General features: G+C 39.2%; 1 protein-coding gene across 1 annotated transcript in view; it reads left to right on the top strand.

Moving 5' to 3' along the window:
- Window positions 1–24,574, top strand: part of ASCC3 (activating signal cointegrator 1 complex subunit 3) — a 402,674-nt gene that overhangs the window by 370,674 nt on the left and 7,426 nt on the right. The window contains 2 exon segments of the mRNA XM_006148783.2: window positions 21,309–21,460; window positions 23,735–23,882. Of these exon segments, the coding sequence (XP_006148845.1) occupies window positions 21,309–21,460; window positions 23,735–23,882 (300 nt within the window).

Genomic DNA, 24,574 nt, shown 5'->3' on the forward strand with positions numbered 1-24,574 from the left:
GTTGCAGTCCCAGCCCGGCTGCCTTTCTTTCTCCCCTTCCCCCCCCCACCCCCCACCCCGCTTTCTCTTTCTCTCACTCTTCCTCTTTCTTTCTGGTCAAATTTAAATAAATAAAGGGGCCAGCAGGTGGCATAGCAATTAAGGCACTGGACCCAGCGACTTGAAGCTCATGCCAGGCACATGTATGTGCATGCCCAAAATTCCCAGGGGATAATGGAGAAGGGACTGCAGCATTGCCATTCCCCCAGGGGGTGATCTCTCACTTTCTCTCTCTCTCTGTCTCTCTAGCAAGCACACACATCGTATAACAAAATTCTCTTCAAAAAACAAAGGTTGCTTGGACTAAATCAATCAAAGGTGCTTTCTTCTGCGTGGCCTAATCTGCTGTTGATACTTCTGAGGGAGATTTAGATTTCCTGCATCAAATTCTTTATCTCCAGAAGTTCACTTTGATTCTTTTTCAGTGTGTCTATCTCTTTATGGAGTGTTCCTCCTTCAAGTCATGGAAGGATTTTCTCAATACCTGGAATTGGTTGTCTGTTTTCTCCTGCATCTCATTGAGTTTTATGATGAATATTCCAAATTCATTTTCTGACATTTCTCTTATTTCTTGTGTTTATCCATTATTGGTGAGGAGTTACTATATTCCCTTGAGGGAAAAGTATTTCCTGGTTTTCTCCTATTTCTTGAAGCTCTGCTTTGATTTTTAATCATCTGGTAATATGTTCAATTCTTCCTACTTCTATGGGGTATGTTTCTGTAGCAGTGTGCTTACACCCTTGCCTAGGGTGTATTTTAGCTCTGTGCTGGTTTCCTTCCTCTGCTATGAATGACTCCTCTACCTTGAATGGGAGTGTGGAATCCACAGTAGGAGTTTTGAGAGAGGGAGTGCCTCCTTTTTTTTTTTTTTTAAAGAGAGACTTTTGCTATAGGGTGCATGAGCTCACTGGACAGACAGGCATACAGAAAGCAAGAAATCATCCACCAGCCAGAAAAGCCACACCACAATCCATTCTTATCTGGGTCTTGAACCACGGTTGACTACATGGGTATCCAGCACCGTAACCACTACTCCATGTGGTGGTCCTAGGGAGTATTTCCTTTTACCACTAAGAAGGTTGTGGGGAGAGAATTCCTCCAGAGTCTCCTGTCTTCAGGTATTTGGTTCCTGTATATGCAAATGTGTATACCATAACGTAGTAGAGGTTGAGCTGGATAAGTAAAATACAAGGTGGTAGACCAACCTCATGCTGCGCAGGCCAGAACAGCCCCATTTTCCCCACCAGGCTGGGTGGGGGTCCCTGATGAGCTCAAACTGAGCTGCTTGAGCCTCCCTGTTGCTCTTTCTGTGTCTTCTGTTTCAGGGACTACAGAAACCAGGTACTGGTTCTTGAAGGCTGGAGCAGCCCTTCTGTTCCCACAGCAGACTGAACAGGGGTCCCTGATGAGTTCAAGCTGAGAGACTTGGGCCTCCCTCTTGTTCCTTCTATCACTTCTATTCCTCATTTCATGAACTTTTTTTAATTTAATGATTAATAGCGTTATATATTGTCTTCAAGCACAATTTCTAATGACTATACCACATATTTCTTCATTTGAAATTTCAAAATTGACTTAATGAATCCCTTGTTGGACATTTGTTTGTGCAGTTGTCTGCTATTATAAATTATAAGCACTACTTGTTATGACCATCTTAAATGTTTGACTTAAGGGACCAGCACATGTCGTGGTGGTTAATGCACTGGATCCCACATGGCCAACTCCGTTGTTCAAATCCTGGACCTGGCAGCTTGAAAAATACACCAGGCCATGTGTGCATTCATGCCCAAAATTCCAAGAGAAAATTGTAAGAAAAGGAATTGCAGCATGGCCCTCCCTCCAGTAGGTGATTCTCACATTCCTTCTCTCTGTTTCTCTCTGTCTTTCTCCAGCAAGCACAAGTGCCCTATGGCTAAACAAAAAAATGTTTGGCTTGGCTTTGCAGAAGTGACCAAGAAAAAAAGTTAGCTGTAAAAGAGATGAGAGCCAGCTTCATATCTTATATCCACTTATTCCTGCAGTTTCTTTGCAAGATTATGATGAAAGTAACCCAGTCAGGAAGAGGAAAGAATATTAGAACTACCAGTGGAAAACTTGGAGAGGATATCAAGAGTTAATAAGACTTTTTGTGACTGATTGGCAGTTTTGATTTTTTACTATGTTGTTCTCATTTGATACACAAGTATTATTGGCCTTAGAAAGTATTGCTTCAAGCAATTTTCCAAGCTGCAGCCCTGCTGGCTGATTGAAAATTATGCTATTGCCCTCATGAGACATCAACACAATCTTGCGATCTGTGGATGAGATTCAGTGCCACTAGCTTTGACTATAAATTCTCCTCTACTGCCATTTTAGTGTAAGACCATAGGCAAGTCAATTAACCCCTGGTGTCTGAGTAAAAATAACGCCTTAGAAGAGTGGAGCATTAGTTAATGTTTCTAAAGTAAACAACAATTTTAGGGCTCAAGGAAATAGGTCTATCTTAGTATCCTCCTTCCTAGTGATTCTTTTATTTCTTCACTCTAATTAATAATAATTTAACTCTAAAGGTTTTTTATTCCCTTTATTTTTATATAAGCATACCTTTTTATTTGCCCTTCCATTTCAATAATGAAAACTCTATAGTCTCGACTACTCACATTTTGGACACTCTTTACAAAAAAAGAAATACAGAGTTTGTAGTAGTTATTCTTCCCAGTTTAAAGTCACATTGTAAAATACAGCATGCCTTTGCTTCTCCTGTCCCTTTTCAAATTATGTATCAAGGTCATTTGTGTAATTTTTGTTTGTTTGTTTGAAGTGCTTTTTTTTGTCCTGATTCCTTTTTAGTATTTCACTGTTATCAGCATTTTCATTTTTATGCCCCCAACAAAAGTAAAAATTACATATCTCAGTTTTTCAATTCTGCTTAGGACATCTTAGTTTGTAAATAGGCTAATTATGGAATTATCCTTGCCCCTCACCTTTGAAATTCTCTTCTTGATCATATTTACTATAAAACGTATTTGTAAGAGGTAGTAAAATGATATGACCCACCATGGAGCCACAAACAATAGTAAACTGAACTGCAGTGCTGGAAACCACATGGCCAGCTACATGTTCAGTTCCCCAGGATGGCTTGCAAACAAACTGAGAACACATGAGATTGCCCAAGATCTTGATGAGCCGGGGGAGGTGGGGGGGGCAGGAAGGGGGATCCCTGCATGAGAAGATGCTGCAAGGGTGCTTTCCTTTCTCTCTCTCTCTCTTATCTCTCTGTCTTGTGCACACTTACATGCTCTCTATCATGAATAAAACAAACCGTGACCAAAAAAAATGCAGTAAATGATGAGACATCCTTTCTGTGCCAGATATACTGAAGAAAAGCTTTATGTTAACCTTTAGGGGGAAATTACAAATAAGTATCAAAATTAAAGTGATTTGCCTCAACTTTTCAAATTTGATAATAAAATTAGAATTTAATGTGTGTCTTGCATTTTGAGTAACTGCCTCACGCTGTTTATCAAGAGACAAAGAAATTGATGTTTAGAGAAGTTAAATAAAGATTTTTTCAGGTGGCTGTGCAGAAGTCAAATGAAGATTCCTAGACTGCTTTACCATCACTGGTCCTTTCTAAGAAGTCCCACAAGTCAGTCTTTAAGTTCAAGTGAACTGCATTTAAGTGAAAAGTACCTACATATAATACTAAGCCAAATAATATAAGAATACATGGTCTTAGTCACTCCCACCCACTACCTGCTATATGGTATTACATCAAAACTTTCCAGTAACTGAGCTTTTAGATTTCAAGGTTAAAAAGAAAACCATGCCTCATGGAGCCAACTCAGTGAGCTGAGAAACAGCTGGGTTAGTTTGGGCAAGTTTCTTTCAGTAGTAATAGAGCAGATTTACCCTTCAGCTGATGATTTCAAGACTATGCCTTGTGTTTTAATAGTTCAAAACTTTTCTCTGTATTTTTTTTTTGAGAGGCTTTTGCTAAAACTCACACCAGGTGCGTGTGCGTGCGTGCCCAAGATCCCGAGAGGAGAATGGAGGAGAAGGGATGGTGGCGTGGCCATCCCCCCGCAGGATGATTTCTTGGTTTCTATCTCTCTGTCTCTCTCTGTCTGTCTGGCGAGCGCACACGCCCTATAGCAAAAACCTCTCCAAAAAAAAGAATTAATAGGAGAAATATTGAAATATTTTGCTCATTGCTTATACAACTATGGGGGAACAAGGAATGCCATCGTCATAAGATAACCCTATAATAAAAAGATATAGACACATTAGAATCATCTCTGCTTGGGTTTACTATTAAACATGCACACAAACACATTTTATGTTCCTCTTCCATTTTAAGTTGTGCCTTCTCAGCTTAGGTTAGATCTTGATTTTTTTTATAGCCTCATCACCACCACCACTAATGGGGCTCCGTTGAATACAGCCTTTGTCCATGTACTGGTCCATTTGAAAAAACTTCAGACTTCTTGCAACAAGAGGCAATTTAGAGTTTCTCTGCCACAAGATGTGGAACTACCAACTCCCAAAAGATAGTAGACGTGTGCTCTTTACTATAAGGATCTGTTTTCTTCACACCAAGGCATATGTTAATGTAGATGAAATTGTGTCCCATTGCGCTTGTTTGTAAAGGCAAAACAGAGCAATTGCCTTAAATATTCTAGATGGTTCAGTGCCTGAAAAAAAAGACTTGTATGGAGTTATTCTCTGGTGAAGTTTGCATTGTTTCATAAATTCTTGCATATGACTTTAATGTAAGACCACTTGTTTTTTTGAAAAACATTTTATTTGGTTTTTTTGGTTGTGATTTTTCAAGCCGTCCATTGCAGGACTCAAACCGCAGTCGTCTGTGTGGGAATCTAGCACCTTAGCCACCACACCATCTGGTAGCCCCTACATTGTTTTTCTTAACATCCAAGATTTTTTGAACTATTGAGATTCTCTCTTGTGAGACAATGTAGTCATATATTGCTCAGATTAATGTCAAAATGTTCTAATAGGCTTGTCAATTGTAAATGTGCTAGTCAGAAATAATTTAATAACTACATAAATAAGGAAATTAAAAAGTATATGAATGAACTGGTATACCTGCCTCCGTTAAGAAAACCTTAAATTAAAAAAAAAAAAAAAACACAAATCTTTAAAATTATTTTAAAGATTTGGGACTTTTGTTTAAGCTAAACCTTAAAACAATAATTTAACCTCTTAATCTCTGTAACAACTTCTGATAAACTAAAAGTATATCACATTTCACATAAGTTATATTTTACTATAACCCACAGCTATTTTGAAAATACAGCAACTCATCTCAATCTATTTTTTAAGGTATGCTAATTGATAATAAAATATGTGTGTACACACATATGTATTTGCATTAGAACCTGAGAATAGGAATGAATGGGATAATGAAAGCAAAAGATATTGTGATACGAATTTTTTTTGTATTTCATTTTCTTTTATATACTCAATCATTTTTTATTTTCATTAAAAAGTTCTTTTAGCTGAAAGATACGGTAACTATAAACTGGGTCATTAACAAATGATCCCCATTCATAGTAAATTAAAAATCATAGAAATATTTTATGATGCCAGGTGATAGAACTGCCATGGGACAAGGCTTAAGTGACCTTTGAGGAGTATTTACCTGTGGGTGTATGAAGCACAAGCTCAATGGGTTGGCAATGTATTGGAGAATGTTAGTGTCATATAAATAAACGTGTTTTAGAACTGCAAAGTCAGAAGACCAGAAGATCACATGGTGGTTGAGGTGCTGGACTCCTACATGGTCTACTGTGGTTTGAATCCCAGACCCAGTGGCTTGAAACTCACACCAGGCATGTGTGTGTGCATTCCCAGAATCCCAGGAGGAGAATGGAGAAGGGATTGCTGCATGGCAAAGTGATTTCTCACTTTCCCTCTCACTGTGTCTGTCTCTCTGGCAAGTGCATAGTTATGACAAAAACCGTAAAAAAAAAAGAAAAAGAATTGCAGAGTCAAATACAGTGATAAAAACAAATTTAGACAAACAAAATGTAAGAGTTTATTTAGGGACCAGCAGTTGGCATAATGGTTACATCGCTGGACTCCCATGTTGTCAAACTCGGTTCCAGTCCCAGACCCGGTGGCTTAAACTCACATCAGGCTCATGTGCGTGGGTGCCCAAGATCCCGAGGGGAGAATGGAGGAGAAGGAATTGAGGCATGGCCATCCCCTCTGGAGGGTGATTTCTCACTTTCTGTCTCTCTGTCTCTGTCTTTCTGGCGAGAATACACGCCCTGTAGCAAAAAACTCTAAAATATATATATATATATATTTAAACAAAGAGTGGGAGATGTTAAATCAGGAAGTTTCCCAGAAGATGGCTTCCTGTGGCTAGCTGCATGGTTTATATATGTGGGCAGAAGGGAGAGTGTGGTACAAAAACGTAAGTGAGGGAATGAGGTAGAGAGATCATTGGTTAGAGGTGGAAGGTAGGCTGCATAAACAGCCTAAAACCTGGGCTTTCTCTGACTAACTGAAATGAGACTAGCTTAATTGGCTGTAACTTAGTAACCAGCTCGAAATATATTTAAAAATAAATAAATAAATCCAGCCTAACACGTGCAATTTCGGCTTATCCAAAGGGATCCAAATATGAGTACAGTGGCCATTTTAGGCCAGAATAGTTTACTTAACAACAGTTAGCAGTGCAAATAGTCTGGCCTTAACAGAAGAACTATTTGGTCAAATCCTTAGTTCAATGCTTGTAAGAAATATTTTGATATAGCATATGGGAGTTAAATGTCAGTATATTCTCAGTAGAATCCTTTCAAATTGTTAAAATGCTTGTAATAAGCCCAAAAGGTTATTATTATTAAGTATACAGTGCAGCACAATCAACAGGCATGAGAAAGCTTCTTCAAATCATTTTGGGGAAAATATGGGTGGATTATAAGTAATAATATGTGTTTTATGTGTATGTTACTACTGTGATCACACATTTGGAAACTTTTGTATCACCTGTACTGGAAACTTACCAATAGCTGTAACATCACTGACTATTAAAGTGACATGGGCACCATGCTTGACATTTAAATCTCAGTATATCAGGGAGTGAATGAAATAAATACTTCACTTTTTTCTCATTCTTTGCAGGAACTTAAAAGGGAGATTTATTCTCTACGGATTCTCACAACAGTTTTAAGATTTTCTGCCAAATTTGAACTGTCTGCCAACAAACGTGGTCTATTTGTTAGAAATATTAGTATTACCTTATTAAATTCATAGAGACTGGAGCAAAGTCTAATTCAGACTACTTTCCCAGTCAGAATGCCAGGAACTTCTGTCCAGCCAAAGAAGCTTGATGAAGTTTTAATAATAGGTTATTAAAGAAAAAATAATCCTAAATACATTCTAAGTAATATGAATACATGCCTCAGTACTCTATAACAAAAGCATTTCGAGCTCTCAGAACTCTCAATACTATTCTAAAGGCAAAGATCCATACTTTGGTGCAAAATCATAGCCCTAGAGGGTGAGAAGTACAGTTGAACTTCAAAGCAGAATGCCCAAAGCACCATCTAAAACAAAGCACCATTCTCCATCGGGGAAGCAGCATAGAACCGAAGCAGTGAGCATTTCCAAAACTAACACCAAAGTGTGGATTTTGAGGTGTTAAACACCTTTACTTACTCTTGTGGATTTATAGGCAATCTCCCTTCAAGGACTGTAATATAATTTGGAAGGCTGTTTCCCCCTGGGTGATTTTACCTGTAAGCTTTTGTATGACAATTTGGTGATGGTTTACTGATGATTCTATGCTATTATGAAGGATCCTTCTACCCCCAGCTCCTCTCCTCATACCCACATAACAACCCTTTTCCCGGTTGGGGCTGTAGGAAATGAGTAATGCTTAACCCATTTGTGTGATCAATTCACTTAAGCAGCTACTGTGAAATGTTAATCACAACTTTAATTTGTACTGCATTAGCATTTTGATTAACTTGTAGGCTTGCTAGCGCACTTGAAGCGCTTTTACTCATAGTTACAGCTCGGAAATGACTTTTTGATTAATTAAGTTTGTTAGACAGCAGCTGAGCTTCCTGAATGCTAACCTTCTGGGGGTAAAAGTTCAGGAGAAAGTTACTATGAACAACTGTTGCTATTGAAAAAGATTCTTGTAAATGTACTTACAGCATTTTAATTATTGACAAAATATTGTATTATTACTCACAACTGACCTCAACTTTTAAAGGAGTGTACCTTTCTGTCAGGAAAGCTCTTTTCAGGTCTTCCCATCATTGGAAAACTTCTGGGAGCTCTTGAACTAAATAGTGTATTTTCTAGCAGATGTCTGACAACTATGTTATCGCAAGCTGCCTGACATGAATTTTCATAATTTTTTAATATACTTTTTTTAAAAGCTTTTTCTTTTAGAATTATGTTATTCAACTTTATTCATTACTATCTTTTAATTTGATCAGAGAAAGAGAGAGAGAGAGAGAGAGAGAAAGTAAGAGAGCAAGCTGCCAGGTCCAGGACTTGAACCATAGTCAGCTATATGGGAGTCCAGCATTCTTAACCACCGTACCACCTGCCAGCCCCGTCTTAATATACTTTTTATTTGAGAACAGTTTTAGATTTCTAGAAAAGTTGCAAAGATAGTACAGAGTTCTTATATACCTCTAAACCTCTTTTTTCCTCTGGTATTAACATTTTATGAACATTAATAAGGTTTATTTGTCATAGTTAAAAAACCAATTTCCACACTTTTAGAATTTTTTTCATTATTCATGATAGAACATGTGAGTGTGCACATAATATTGAGAGAGTGAGAGAAACAAAGATAAGCACCCACCACAGAACCTGGTCATGCCTTAATTCTCTTTTCTTCCTTCCAGTTCTCCAGCCCCTCAGATCTTGAACATTTACCCATGTCCCTGGTGTGTTTCAGGATGATCAGGCTAGGATTTCACACCTCAGAGAGCAAGCTGCCAGGTCCAGGACTTGAACCATAGTCAGCTATATGGGAGTCCAGCATTCTTAACCACCGTACCACCTGCCAGCCCCGTCTTAATATACTTTTTATTTGAGAACAGTTTTAGATTTCTAGAAAAGTTGCAAAGATAGTACAGAGTTCTTATATACCTCTAAACCTCTTTTTTCCTCTGGTATTAACATTTTATGAACATTAATAAGGTTTATTTGTCATAGTTAAAAAACCAATTTCCACACTTTTAGAATTTTTTTCATTATTCATGATAGAACATGTGAGTGTGCACATAATATTGAGAGAGTGAGAGAAACAAAGATAAGCACCCACCACAGAACCTGGTCATGCCTTAATTCTCTTTTCTTCCTTCCAGTTCTCCAGCCCCTCAGATCTTGAACATTTACCCATGTCCCTGGTGTGTTTCAGGATGATCAGGCTAGGATTTCACACCTCAGCCACCCTGTGGGATTTGTCTTCCCTTACGCAGCACATTACCACAGGGCCAGCCCAATAGTTACTAACTAAAGCCCATACTTATTCAGAATTCTTTCATTTTTACCTAGTGTCCTTTTCTAGTCTAGAATCCCATTAAAGAAACCACAATAAATTAGTCATTGTGTCTCCTTAGTCCTCTCTTAGCCATGACCATTTCTCAGACGTCCCTTGTTTTTGATTCTCTTTCCATACTGTTTTGCATTCTCATGATATTCCATAAAAAATTACTTGGTTTTTATAAGCCAATGCAATTTTTTCTCATCCTGGACTGAATGAGTCTTTTTCTTTTAAACTCTAATTGTATCATCTTTAAGTCACTTCATTTTAACTTAAGTAACAATGTTATCTGCTATTCCAACCTTTGTTGTGCTCCTGTTTTCTTACGCCTACAGCCCTTACACTTTAACTAGATACATTGAGATGAGTATCAAGAGATGGGTGACAGTGAACATGGTTCCTCGAAGAGGGGAGTAGATAAAAGGAGGAGGAAAAGAGGTGCAGGGCTATGGAGATTGGCTGGAGCGTCTTCTGTGCAGTGCCTTATGTATACCCTATAGCCACAGAGTGTTGATGACACTGGAGATTAAGTGGGCAGATTTCTTAAACTGCAGTTTAGGTTTTATGGGCAATTTTTTTAAATAATGGACATAAAGTGAAATCTTATGAAAGGCTATTAACATACCTCTTTATAGACATTAAATGATGTACATTTAGTGTCATTTTTATTTTAGTGGCCTAGGTCAGTGATTTTATTTCCTTGAATGATGTTGCCTTAATTTGTTTACAATGCTCAGTAATTCTAGTTTGCCCTTACATTATTATTTTTCTTTTTTTAAAGAGAGGTTTCTTACTGTAGGGCACATGCACTTACCAGAGAGACAGAGAGCCAGAAAGTGAGAAATCACTCCCCCAGGGGGCATGGCTCGTCATAATCCCTTCTGCATTCACCTCTTGGGATTTGAGGCACACACACACACATGCACTCAGCATGAATTTTTAAGCCAGCAGGCCCGGGACTCGAACTGCTGTCAACTACGTGGGAGTCCAGAAGCATAACCATTACACAACCTGCTGGTCCCACCCTTACATTATTTAAATCTAGAATTTGGTTGTGTTTCAAAAGATAAGTGCTTCAAGGTCAATATTAAGGCATAGTTATTACCAAATGGTAGGTTAAAATTAATTTAAAATTTTTAATTTTCAAAAATTCATTCACAGAGGCAGTAATTAGTTAAGTACATAATTTCACCTGGTGTTTGTACTTCTCTATGTACAGGAAAGATAACAGATATAAACTACTTCAAATCTGTTTTTAAACAAGATAGAATATATATTTATATAAAGTCAGATAAAGTACCAGAATATAGCATAAAAAGCAGATATTGGGATCAGCATTTAGCGTAATGGCTATGTCACTGGACTCCCACGTAGTCGACCACGGTTCACGTCCCGGACCCGGTGGCTTAAACTCAGACCGGGCAACCAGGCACGTGCGCATGCGTCCCCAAGATCCTGAGAGGAGAATGGAGGAGAAGGGATTGTGGCATGGCCATCCCCCTGGGGGATGATTTCTCACTTTGTCTCTGTCTCTGTCTGTCTGGCGAGCACACAGGCCCTATGGCAAAAGCCTCTCCAAAAAAAAAAAAAAAGGCAGAGATATGAAATTGGGAAGCTAAGATCAAACTTTAACTCTGTCCCTTCTTTTTTTAACTTTTCTTTTTTTATTAATTAATTCATTATTATTACTTTTTTTTTTTTCATTTGACCAGAGAAAGAGAGAGAGAAAGGGAAAGTCAGAAAGCAAGCTGCCAGGTCCAAGACTCGAACCAAGTTGGCCATGTGGGAGTCCAGCACCTTAACTACCATGCCACCTGTCAACCCCAACTGTCGTTTTTTTTTTTACTATTGTGATTACTTAGTCACTGAGCTGTGAGTTTCAATCTCCCTGTCTGTGCAAAAGAGGATAGGACTGATGCCTGCCTCTTGATTGGCACTGTGAAGCACTAAGTGTGTGAAAGTGTTTTATGTAGCATACTGTCTATACTGTCTGATTTTATGGAATTCACTGAGGCTTTTCACAGCAATTATATGAGAGTTTTTTCACTTGCTGTAAAATATACAGAGCTATGTTGTCAAGTTTAAAATGTTAGCTTTCTAAAGTATAATCTAGAGTCAAAGAAGAAGAAAAATGCCTGTTGATTTGTATAAATCTGTCCTTTACACCACTATGAAAATGTGGTTGAATTTCAATGCTAAGAATTAATAATAAGCCTGATATGCATAGGAAAGTTTTAAAATTGGTTCACAATAAATGTTGAGGACGTAAGATGTATCTATATCATGAAGGATGCCTTTGGCTTCAGTAACCTCATACCCACCCTAAAAAATTTCCTTCTAAGGAATCTGTTTTCTAAAATTTCTTTATTCTGTGATTTTTCTTTTTGTTTGTTTTTTGTTGCTATTGTTTTGTGTTACCTTTATGTAAAGCCAAGTATTTCAGAAGTTCTGAGTATTCCATCTGGGATGTGTACAATATGTGTCTCTTTGTTTTTTGCCTCTCCATCTCACCTTCCCCCTTTCTCTCTCTCAGATAGAGGCAGACACACACACCACCGCCATTTCTGCCTTCCCTTTGAAACTCCTGAGTCAGAATTAAACTAGCCTCCTCAGGTTCCTCCAACCACTGCTTTTTCTTTAGAATCCTACATCTTCTACCCATTTTATGTTTTATTTTTGATGTCCATAAGCTTTCTTTCACAACCTCCTACTAAACTTTAAATCTTTTTCCCTACCTTCCTCAAACAGAAGTTGATAGTCTTTGGCTTTCCAGTTTCAGCTCCATCGTAGTGGCTTCAACAGATGGTCTTTTCAGCATCATTAGTGTATGCATCCCAAACTCCTCAGCTCTCTATCTGTTAAATCTAAACCACTGTAACCACTACCTCCATGATACCACTCCCAATCTGCTCTCCTACCACAGCGTTTTTATCAATCAGCTTGACTGAACATCTCTTCTGATTCTTCTGTTCAGATTTCATTTCCATTATGACTTCACTAGCCACCCCAAACAGCATTGGCCCTAAAGTTGGCCACTTCAGCACTGATGACACTAGTATCCTAAAATGTCTCACCTCCTCTTAGGTAACTATCAACATCTGAGTTCTCTGTTTTCACACTCGAATTATTCATACTTATTCTTCCTGGGCGCAATCATTTCTACAAACTTGTCCTATTGAAATTCACAGCTAGTTTTTGCTCACATCGTAAATTCTGCTCATTACTTATTCTAAACATTTTTTGTGGTCCTTTATGGTACTTTCTCCCAGCAAATTTATAGAAATTTATACAAATTCAATTTATAGAAATCCTCACTTCAAATTTATAGGAATCATTAAGACCCTCTAATGGAGTGCTACCCATTTCCCTACTCTGCAGCTCAGAGCTTCTCTGCCTTCATTGACTCTATGTGACTGAAGTCTTCAATGACCAGACAAAGTCTCTCGTTCCTGTGAGGCCTTGCCCACACCCTAGACAACAGATATTATCTTCTTCTGGGCCAAGGAGGCCTGTTCTATACACAGCTTATTTTGTGCTTGGTATATGCTACTTGTGACATCAAGGACATTATAGTCCATCTGGAAAGATAAAAGTAAACTTTGTGAAAACAAATTAACATGTAAGTATGTTGGCATTGTATTGCTGAAAGATTTAAACAGAAAGTATAACCTTTAAAAGTAACTAATCAAATTCCTTAATTTTTCAAATGAGGAAAATGTATACCAGTAGTTAAGCAATTTGCCCAAGATCTTTAAGTTAATTTAGAGGCACAAGACTCAAAACTTTTAGGCTTGATATCTTTATAGTACAAGCAGGGGGAGGGAGTCCCCAAAAATGAAAAATGAAATTAAAGTTTATTTTGGTACAAAAAAAATTTTGAAATCATGCATAACTTTTTTCATAATATGCATTTTCTATGAACCTTTTGAAGCCCCCTCATATAACACACCATATTCAAAGCAGTATCAAGTATTCATGAGTCATATTGCTTTTTACACTTCAGCCAAATACATTTGCTTAAATATTCTGTCTGGTCAGGAAACATTCTCAAAGTTCCATTTTATATACTATGCTCACTCCTCATCAAATCTTTCATTCTAATTCAGAACCCACTTGAATTATACTCACCTTTCTTATCATCCTGGACTTCCTGGGCAGTATACTATACTGGTTAAAGCAAGCCTTCTGGAGTTGGGCCCCCAGAACTTGAATCCATCAGCCGTACTGTACCATTTACCAGAGATTTGTAGCTTTAGATTTTTTTTATTTTAACCTCTCTGGGCCACAATATCTTCATTTGTAAAATGGGTTTAAATTTAGTGACTTAGAGGGACCAGCAATTAGCATAATGGCTATGTCTCTGGACTCCCACGTAGTCGACCACAGTTCGAGTCCCGGGCCCGGTGGCTTAAACTCACGCCGGATGTGTGTGTGTGCGTGCCCAAGATCCCGAGAGGAGAATGGAGGAGAAGGGATTGCAGCATGGCCATCCCCCCGGGGGGGGGTGATTTCTCACTTTCTATCTCTGTCTCTTCCTGTCTGTCTGGTGAGCGCACACGCCCTATAGCAAAAACCTCTAAAAACAAAATTTAGTAACTTACATAAAATCATTTAGCAGAGCATTTAACCAATAGTAAATACTTAACTGGTACCCTTAAGAGTATTTTAGTTGTTGGGAACCAGCAGTTAGCATAATGGCTATGTCGCTGGACTCCCACGTAGTCGCCCGCGGTTCGCGTCCCGGACCCGGTGGCTTAAAACTCACGCCGGGCGCATGTGCATGTGTGCCCAAGATCCCGAGAGGAGAATGGAGGAGAAGGGATTGCGGCGTGACCATCCCCCCTGGGGGGTGATTTCTCGCTTTCTGTCTCTAATGTCTCTCTCTGTCTGTCTGGCGAGTGCACGCGCCCTATAGTAAAAATCTCTCAAAAAAAAAAAGAAAAAAAGAGTATTTTAGTTGTCTTCCTACCTTTACCCTGCCCTGCCTTCCCAGAGCTTGTCTTCAGGTAATTCCCACTCTGCCTCTACCTCTGCTATGAGGCTGTTTTTTATTTTGTTTGTTTTTTGGTGTTTTGTTTTTTTTTTTTTAGTTATGTATATATTCTTTTTTAATTTATTATTTTTTGATCAGAGAGAGAGAAAGAGAGGGAAAGCATGAAAACAAGCCACCAGGACCGGGACTTGAACCATGGTCAGCCATGTGGGAGTCCAGCGCCTCCAACCACCACACTACCTGCCGACCCCAAGGCTGTTTATTTTAAAGATTGTGGCTGACCACTTTGTGCCCAGGATTTCTGAGTTCACAGCTTCTCTCTCTCTCTCTCTCTCTCTCTCTCTCTCTCTCTCTCATTTCCATATAGCTTCATAGTAGCACCTCAATTGAAATGTGTTCAAAACCAAATGACAGCCCCATTAACTATGATAGGGTTTAGTTGTGCTATAATTTTATGGATGAATACAGTACTAGTAATCATGTTTTCATTCTGCCATTCCTAGAAAAGACAAAGAATTCTGAATCCAAAACCAATTGAAGGGACCGACAGATGGCATAATGGTTACTTTGCTGGACTCCCACGTAGTCAATTGCAGTTTGAGTCCCAGACCAGGAAGCTTAAAACTCAACATCGGGTGTGTGTGTGTGTGTGTGTGTGTGTGTGCCCAGACCCAAGAGGAGAATGGAGGAGAAGGGATTGCGCCTTGGCCATCCCCCCTGGGAGGTGATTTCCATCCTTTCTGTCTCTCTGTTTCTCTCTATCTCTCTGGCGAGTTCATGCACCCTATAGCAAAAACCTCTTACAGACATCAAAAAAAAAAAAAAAAAAAAATTGAAGGGCCAGCAGGTGGCATACAGGTTAAACAGTACTGGTCCCATATAGCTGACTCCACAATCTGAGTCCTAGACCCAGCAGCTTGAAAAAACACCAGGCACATGTGCATGCATGCCCAAAATCCTGAGAGGAAAATCAAGGAAAAGAACTGTGGCATGGCCACTCCCTGTGAGGGGTGATTTCTCTCTCTCTCTCTTCCTCTCCCTCTCTGTCTCTCCCTGTGTCTGTCTCTGGCAAGCACACATACCCTATGGCAAAAATCTTAAATAAAAATTTAAATTAATTCTATCTTAGTAGAAAGTTTCATGCACAGAGTCCGACCCCATGCTTTATTCTCCTATGTTCAAAATCATCCTATCTTAGATAGTGTGCCCCGTGGACAAGAGAGGTAAATGGAGATGAACCATTTGCCTAATGTTAATGCTGAGCTTCTAAGAATGACCAGGGTTATTTCTCCTCAGTGTACTAAATGTTTTGTTGTTGAGTATTAGATCTCTGTAAAGGACTTTGAAGTAACGAGAATCTTTTTTTTTTTTTTTTTGGAGAGGTTTTTGCTGTAGGGCGTGTGCGCTCACCAGACAGACACAGAGAGACAGAGAGACAGAAAGCGAGAAATCACCCCCCAGGGGGATGGCCATGCCGCAATCCCTTTTCCTCCATTCTCTCAGGATCTTGGGCACACACGCCCGGCGTGAGTTTTAAGCCACCGGGTCCGGGACACAAACTGTGGTCGACTACGTGGGAGTCCAGCACTGGTCCCAAGTGACGAGAATCTCAAGCATGATCCCTAGTTGTTACCTAAGCCTGTCCTGGTCTAGCGAGAAGCATATACCTATTCGTCTTTATCTCCCAAGAAGACTGCTGTAAAAGGTAGTGAGTACAGGAGGGAGCCCATCCCCGTTCTTAGATGTACCGCTGTGGCAGTGCAGGCTGCTAACACCCTCAAGTCCATTACCTGGACCATCCCTTTACTTTAGTCTCTGTTAGATATGGACCTCTCATTAGTAACAGGGGCTTTCCCTCTCATACTGAAAACCAGGCCCATGTCCTTCAGTTTGACCTGGCTGCTGGATCTGTCGTTGGCCTTGTTCCTTGCCTTTCTTGTAGTTGCATACTTCTTCTGTTAAACCACTCATGCATCTGCTCCTGACCTTTCCTTCCTGCCCTACCTCTCAAAGTCCTGTGCTACCCAGTGCAGAAATGGACATCAAAAGGCCTAAAGGAAATCCCTGTTAGAAAGAATGGGTTGTTATAAGGTGCTCATTTCATATCATCGAAGAAGAGCTTTAATATAGGTATCAGTTGAGCCGACCCAGTAACCCAGTGGTTAAGAGAGCCAGAATCTACATAGCCAAACACAGTTCAAATCCCAGCTCTGGCAGCTTGAAAAACACACCAGGCACATATGCATGCATGCCTAAAATTCCAACTGTATGTTGAAATGAAGGGAAAAGATTGCACTGTTACCACACTACATTAGAAAGTCTTTTCTCCCACTCTCTCTCCCTTTCTCTCTCTGTCTTTTTCTGGTGAGTGCACTTGCCCTCTAACAACCTTTTTTAAAAAAATAGATATCTTGGGAACAATAGGTGATTAGGGTAATGGACTCCCACATGGCCAACTGCAATTAACAATAATGATAATTGAAATTAAAATAAATCATTCTTTGGGGGGGGAGGTCTGGCAGGTGGCATGGTGGTTAAGGGTGCTGGACACCCACATGGCTGACCACAGTTCAAGTCTTAGACCTGGCAACTTGTTTTCTCTTTTTCTCTCTTTCTCTCTCCCTCTGTCCCTCTCTGGTAAAATTTAAAAATAACTAAAGTTAAATAAAATAATTATTTAATAACAATTCATTTTTAATAAATAATCCTTAAGAAAAAAAAGGTATCTGTTAATTGGGATCTGCAGTGTTACAAGCAGTATATTAGGTACCATACATAGTACATTATCTCATTTTACCCTCAAAGAACCCTTATAAGAAGGTATAATTCCCTTTCAGTAAATGGAAGACCTAGATATGATAGTACTAAATGATTTTCTCAAATTTATACCTTGTGAGTTGGACAAAATTAGTTCCCAAAGTTATGTTTGACATCAAAGCTGGTGTTTCTTCTATACCATACTGCCGTTGGTACATGTGTGATAAACTGGGCCAAGCATTGTCATAAACATTGTCATTGGATTTTCATCTGTATTCTTTAATGACACAAGAGTTTCTTGAATACACTGTGCTAGGGTTGAAGTTACAAAGAATAATTTCAGATTTTTGCCATTAAGGTGCCTATAAATTGCAGATAGGTAAACAGAAAACAAATAGAATCTTAGTCAAGTACATCAAAAGCAATAGAAGCCTGGGAAAAGAAGATCTACCTATATCTATCTGGAAGAATCAGGGAGACCTCACTATAAAAAGCAGTATTTGAACTATACTTGAAGAATGAACAGGAATTCCCAAGTGGACTAAGAAAAAGAAATAGCAGTTGTTAAAAAAAAAAAAAATTCTTTAAGAACATTAAGAGAAAGGAGAAGCATGGAAAGCTACCAGTAATTTTGTACTGCTCTGCTAAGATAACAGAAGAAAAGAAGGTCTGCATGGAGAACAAGGGCCAGGTCCATCATAGGGTATTGACAGTCATTCAGAGAAGTGTTCATTTTTTGACTTTTGTACAGTGTGAAACCATAGAAGAAATTTAAGCAGAAGAATGGCATGATCACTTTGGTAACAAAAAGTGCAGATAAGAGCCAGCAGATGGTGTGAGAGATTAAGGCAGCTAGATCCTATATGAATATGTGGTTCAAGTCCCAGACCCAGGCACACATGTGTGCATGCCTAAAATCTGAAGGAGAATGGAGAAGAGATCAAGATATGGCCATCCCTCTTGGGGTAATCTCTCTCTCTCTCTCTCTCTCTCTCTCTCTCTCTCTCTCTCTCCCCTCCCCCTCCCTCCCTCCCTCCCTCTCTCTTTCTCTCTCTCTCTCTCCCGCCTCTCTCTCTGTCTCTCTGGTGAGTATATGCACCCTGTAGCAAACAAACAAAAATAAAGTATAGATAAAATAATAATAATATACCAGTTGAGAGCCAATGAGGACCTCCATCAAGGAGGAGCAGAAAAAACAGCATGACTGGGAAGTGAGTGAGCAGGAAAATGGCATTTGGTTTGCCACATTTGGGTAGTGACACAACTGGGAAACCATCCCAGTTTCTTGATCGCTCCACCTGCCTTTTCTCTAAATTAAAACAAGATAAAATAATACTTTACAATTCGTGGTATGGATTTTCATTTACTTCATGTAAGCAGTTTCTTTCCATGATTTTTTTACATGTTCACATCTGGATCATACAATGAAAAATTGTGGGGAACTTCTCATAAATTATATGAAATCTTTCAACTTTGTCATGAGAACTTCAAAGCTGAAAACATATGGTTCACCTATTTAACTCTTCTAGTATGTGAGCTTCTGATCTGGAATTTATTTCCAGTCAAGTCGCAATGTAAAATCACAAGTAAAATCACCGTAGTTACTCTACGTTACAAGTTCTAACACCATCATGATACCATATTGGGAAAGATTACTCATTTCTCTTTGCCTTTTCTCTTCCCTTGGTGGGACTCAAGAGCTGTGACTTATGAACTACTTTTTTTGTGTCGATGAGTACCATTCATCATGACCTGCTTGTCTCATGTACTTCAAAGGAAGACAATGTGCGTTTTGCTCTGCAGGAGATAAAGGAAGAATATAAGTGAATTTTCCCTATACACATGTATATTCACACATACATACACATTCATATACATGCACACACACACACACACACACACACACACACACAGATATCTGTTATACCAACATTCACGCTATATGATATGTAACCAGCAAGTCAGTGGGTGCCAAAGACCAGTTTGACCATTCTATCTCATTAATCATGATATCCAGAAACTTTGATCCACTTTTTTGTAATATATCAAAGAGACCATAGATTGGTTTGACCAAGATTTATTTTATTATGTCATTTAATTTTTTAGTTTGACCAGAGAGAAAGAGAAAGTGAAAAGCAAGCCACCAGGTCCAGGACATGAACCATGAAAAGTCATGTGGGAGTCCAGTAACCTTGACCACCACACCACCTACTGGCCCTGACCAAGATGTTTTTTAAACTCTTTCATTTTTTATAAATGAAAGAAAACAGAATAGGACATTCAAAGTTCATAAAGAAAATGTGGAGGCCAGCAGGTAGTGTGGTAGTTGAGGTACTGGAACTCCCACATGGCCAACCGTGGTTTGAGTCCTGAACCTGGTAGCTTGCTTTCTCACTCCTCTCACCCCTGGTCTCTCTCAGGTCAAATTAAAAAGTAATAATAAATACAATTAAATAAATAAATAATTCCTTTATTTTTTTAAAGTAAAGAAAATGTATCAGCATCAATAGTACTAAATAGGATGGCAAATCAATTGTACTACCATAGTATACCTTTGAAATCCTTTATAAAAATCTGCTATAGATTTCATACAATATTTTATAAATATTTTACTGTTGGTGGGAACCAGCAGTTAGCATAATGGCTATGTCGCTGGACTCCCACATAGTCAACCGTGGTTCGCGTCCTGGACCCGGTGGCTTAAAACTCAATGCCAGGCGCGTGTGCGTGCGTGCCCAAGATCCTGAGAGGAGAATGGAAGAGAAGGGATTGCGGCGTGACCATCCCCCCTGGGGGGTGATTTCTCGCTTTCTGTCTCTATGTCTCTCTCTGTCTGTCTGGCTAGCGCACGTGCCTTATAGCGAAAACCTCTCCAAAAAATATATATATATTTTACTGTCGGTAAGATATATACTATTAAAATATAATTTTAAGCATTTACTGGATATATCTAACTTTTTTTACCCTCATCTTTTCATTCTCAAACTAGAGTACAGTCCTAAAATTATAGCTGCCTGGGATCATGATAGTAACTTATGTGTCTTTAAGTCAGCATTCTCTGGAATCTAATTTAATTGAAATAGCTTTGCCTGTGTAAACTTCTCCTTTGTTTAAATAAGATTTCACTGTTTAGTTTTGCCTTAAGCAAATGCAGCTTTGTTTGTCCATAAAACATTAGATTAAATGTATAGACTAATATGAGTAGCTTCTCACCATCGGCATGTAGCATTGGCAGTTAGCCCCTTAGCATCATTGAAAACCAGGACTCTATCTTTACCCTGCTGTTTGGGGAAAATAAAGTTTTTGCAAGAAAACCTTTTATCTCCTTGAATTTTAATTTGAAAGACTAGATAAGATTTACTCTTTAAATGCAGCTGCTGATGGTCTTGGTACAGTGAATTTCATAAGTATTTGCTCTTAAAATACACTGAGTTTTTATCTTTGTCTTGGTACTAGGTACCACTATTATTTAGCTATCTTTGTTGTCTTAAAAAAAAAAAATCCCGTATTTGTCCCTTTGTAGGAAGTATTGTACAGTGAATGCTGTGGACGATTTAGTTCATTCCTCCAATTTATTTCCTAGTTTCTATTTTGAAGAATAGTAATTTAGAGATAAAATGCTTAGTTTTTCTGTTCGTTTAGTTTTGTTTTATTTTTCATTAAGGCTAACTTCAAAAATTCCCCATGAAGGGAACAGCAGTAATGGCTATGTCGCTGGACTCCCACATAGTCGACCGCGGTTTGAGTCCCGGACCCGGTGGCTTAAACTCACGCCGGGTGTGTGTGCATGCCCAAGATCCCGAGAGGAAAATGGAGGAGAAGGGATTGCAGTGTGGCCATTTCCCCTGGGGGGTGATTTCTCACTTTCTATCTCTCTTTCTCTCTCTGTCTGTCCAGCGTGCGCACACACCCTATAGCAAAAACCTCTTAAAAAAAAAATTCCCCATGAAGAGGGCAAGTGTCATGATATTCTTATAACATGTTCATTTCTCTGTTCAGGCAATGCTGGACGTGGCTGCGGACCAGGGCTGGCTGGTAACTGCCCTAAATATTACCAATCTGGTTCAGATGGTGATCCAGGGTCGGTGGTTAAAAGACTCTTCTCTTCTTACACTACCAAACATAGAACAGCACCATCTCCACCTTTTCAGGTAATTGTTTTAGTTTTCAGTATAATTCTTTTGTTTTAATTTCAAAGAACTCTTTATATAGTAACCACACTTTCGTGTCATGCCTAGAATATTAATACTTTACTGTGAAAATTCCCCATTTTCCAGAAGAACCCATGACCTACTGACATAACATTCTAGCTTAGAATTTGATCATCAGTCCCAAGCTGAACCACAATTCACTTTAAACTTCTGTCTAAATTGTTTTCCAGTTGCAACATGGTATACATTTATTTCTATTTTGACTGCATTTATTCCATTACAGTATCAGCCTTCATTTAAGACGTTATTTAAGGAACCGGCAGATGGCATAGCAGTTACAACACTCCCACATGCCCAACCGTGGTTTAAGTCCCAGACCTGGTGGCTTGAAACTCACACCAGGCGTATATGCATGCATGTCCAAGATCCAGGAGGAGAATGAAAGAGAAGGGATTGTGGCATGGCCACCCCCCTGGGGGGTGATTTCTCACATTCCTTCTCATTGTCTGTTTCTCTGTCTCTGTCTCTGTCTCTCTCTCTCTCTCCCTTTCCAGCAAGAGCAAGCACCCTAAGGCAAAAACCTCTACCAAAAAAAAATGTTATTTAAGTGGTTTTTTTATCTAAAGCAAAATAAATGACCAATTTCTGTTACTACAGAACTGTAGAACAGATTTAAGGGGTGGGAAATCCAGTTTCAAGAGTGAGTTGTGTGGGATTGGCCCTGTAGTGCAGCAGTTAGATGCCTCATAGAGCAAGCAGAATCCACATTGTCCATCAGGGTTCGAATCCCAGCTTTATCAGCTTAAAAAACATACTGGGTGCCCATGAGTATGCCCTGACAAGATGGAGAATTGAAGAAGAAGGATTGTTATCATAACCAGGCTTCATTAGGAGGTTTTCTCCCCCTTCTCTTTCTCTCTCATGCATACTCCCTTTGGAATTAAAGTAAATTAATTGTGTATCTGCAAAATATCCAAAACTGGGTAAATTTTATGTACCAAAAGCTAAAGCTATAACCTGCGCTTAAAAGAGTTTATATTAACATCAGTTACTGGGATGTTCAAAAAGTTTTGATGCATTTTTTGTATAGAAAAATACACCATAACTGTTCAGACTATCCAATATTTAACCCTTAAGTCTCATGTACATGGCTGCAAATATTTTAGCAAGGAAAAAAACAGTACATAATACAAGCAAGGCTGGCACTGTTTAAATGAAAATGTTTCTTTAACACCATTGGTTCACGCCAGTTGAGAGAGATACTTTGCAGCCAAAATGTTGGTTCACAGTCATGTAAACAAGCAAAACAATCTGGCAGTAGCTTGCCATTAGGCACCCTGTCCCTCTTGTCAGTTGGACAAGGGGTAGCAGTCATTTGAGGCATCTAAATACAGATGCCAGTAAGAACCGCAGACACACATGAGGTGCCCTCAGGAAAAGTCCCTCAAATGGGCTCGAGTGTACTGGGTTCCAAGGCAGTCGTCGCCATGGTGCTTGAGTCCCTACAACGGGCTGCCCCTGAAATCCGAAGGACACATTCAGAGCATGAGCCAGCAGCAGGTGCCATAAAGAGAAAGGCAAATACCTCATGTGTGTCTGCAGCTCAGTTTCAGGAACTCATCCAGTAGGGTGCTGAAAGTTATGGGAGTTGGATTTCAGTAGTGAAGAAGGCACGTTCAGGTACTATCTGGTGTAGCACGTCGGTCTGTTATGGAAACTGCTGGGAGCCTAGGAGATTTGGTCTAGTTTTTCTGTCACCTTTAGAAACGCTATAGTAATATCATTTCAATTACATTTTTTATCTTGCTATGTTATTTAGATGTCCTATGTTCCTGGGATCCAGTACTACTTCTGCTATAAATCTCAAACATTCCCAAAAATTTCTGATTTGAAACTTTATTCAAGTAACTATATTATAGACAGTTACCTGCATCTATCTATTAAAAACATGTCAGGCCTCACACCAGTATCTTATCCTTGTGGAAGCATTACCTCAGTTAGTGCCTTCTTGTAGAAAGACAGCCATTGTCTCTGAACCCTAAGTTTTTCCTGAGCTCATATATGATTTACACATTTTGTCCTGTAATAGCTATACTAGCTTGGGTTGACATCTTAGAGAATGCTGGCTGATTTTTAAAACATAAAACCATAGTGGCCTTTAAAAAGTTGTATTTTAATTTTCTTAAAGGTATTATAATTATATAAACCAGCATTGTCCGAAAAACCTGTTTGTGCTATGAGAATTATTTAAATAATACTGATACCGTTTCTTAGGAAATGGAAGCCAGCTCCAAAGGGCACACATGCTAAGGGCCGGACCTCCATTGAGTGCCTTCCTGAACTGATCTATGCTTGTGGAGGGAAAGACTACATCTTCAGCTCCATGGTGGAAAGTGAGCTACCTGACACAAAAATGAAGCAGGTAAGACCACCTCTTCCAAGTTTTGAAAACTCCCCAACTCGTTCTAGGAAGTTGTGCCAAGAGTTTTATAACTTAGCACATGGGCCTTAGAATCAAGAGTCACCTGAGTTTAATTTCTGTCTCTTTTGTTTACTGACCAAGTTATGGACATGTGAAGACATATAGCTCTCGTAAAGGTTTTCTGAAAATTAAGAAAAATTATGTGAACTGCTTTATATAGTTCTTAACATAGAATAAGAATTCAATAAATGATAATAAAAATAATGATCTAATTATTTAGTAATTTATAATAGTATTGGCGTTACTAGACATTGTTTCAGTATAATGCTCTTAGGCCAGTTTTAGAAAGCTTCACGTCACTTATTTGTCACTAGGCTGCATTACCCAGGAGCCCTCTCTCTTTTTTTTTGGAGAGGTTTTTACTATAGGGCGCGTGCGCTCGCCAGACAGACAGAGAGAGACAGAGAGACAGAAAGCGAGAAATCACCTCCCTGGGGGGATGGCCACACTGCAATCCCTTCTCCTCCATTCTCCTCTCGGGATCTTGGGCATGCACGCACATGCGCCCGGCATGAGTTTTAAGCCACCTGGTCCGGGATATGAACCGTGGTCGACTATGTCGGAGTCCAGCAACATAGCCATTATGCTAACTGCTGATCCCGGGAGCCCTCTCTTCAAGGTAGTTTTTTTTT

This window comes from Tupaia chinensis, unplaced genomic scaffold (genome assembly GCF_000334495.1).
Source record: "Tupaia chinensis unplaced genomic scaffold, TupChi_1.0 Scaffold000244_1, whole genome shotgun sequence".
NCBI classification, from domain to species: domain Eukaryota; kingdom Metazoa; phylum Chordata; class Mammalia; order Scandentia; family Tupaiidae; genus Tupaia; species Tupaia belangeri.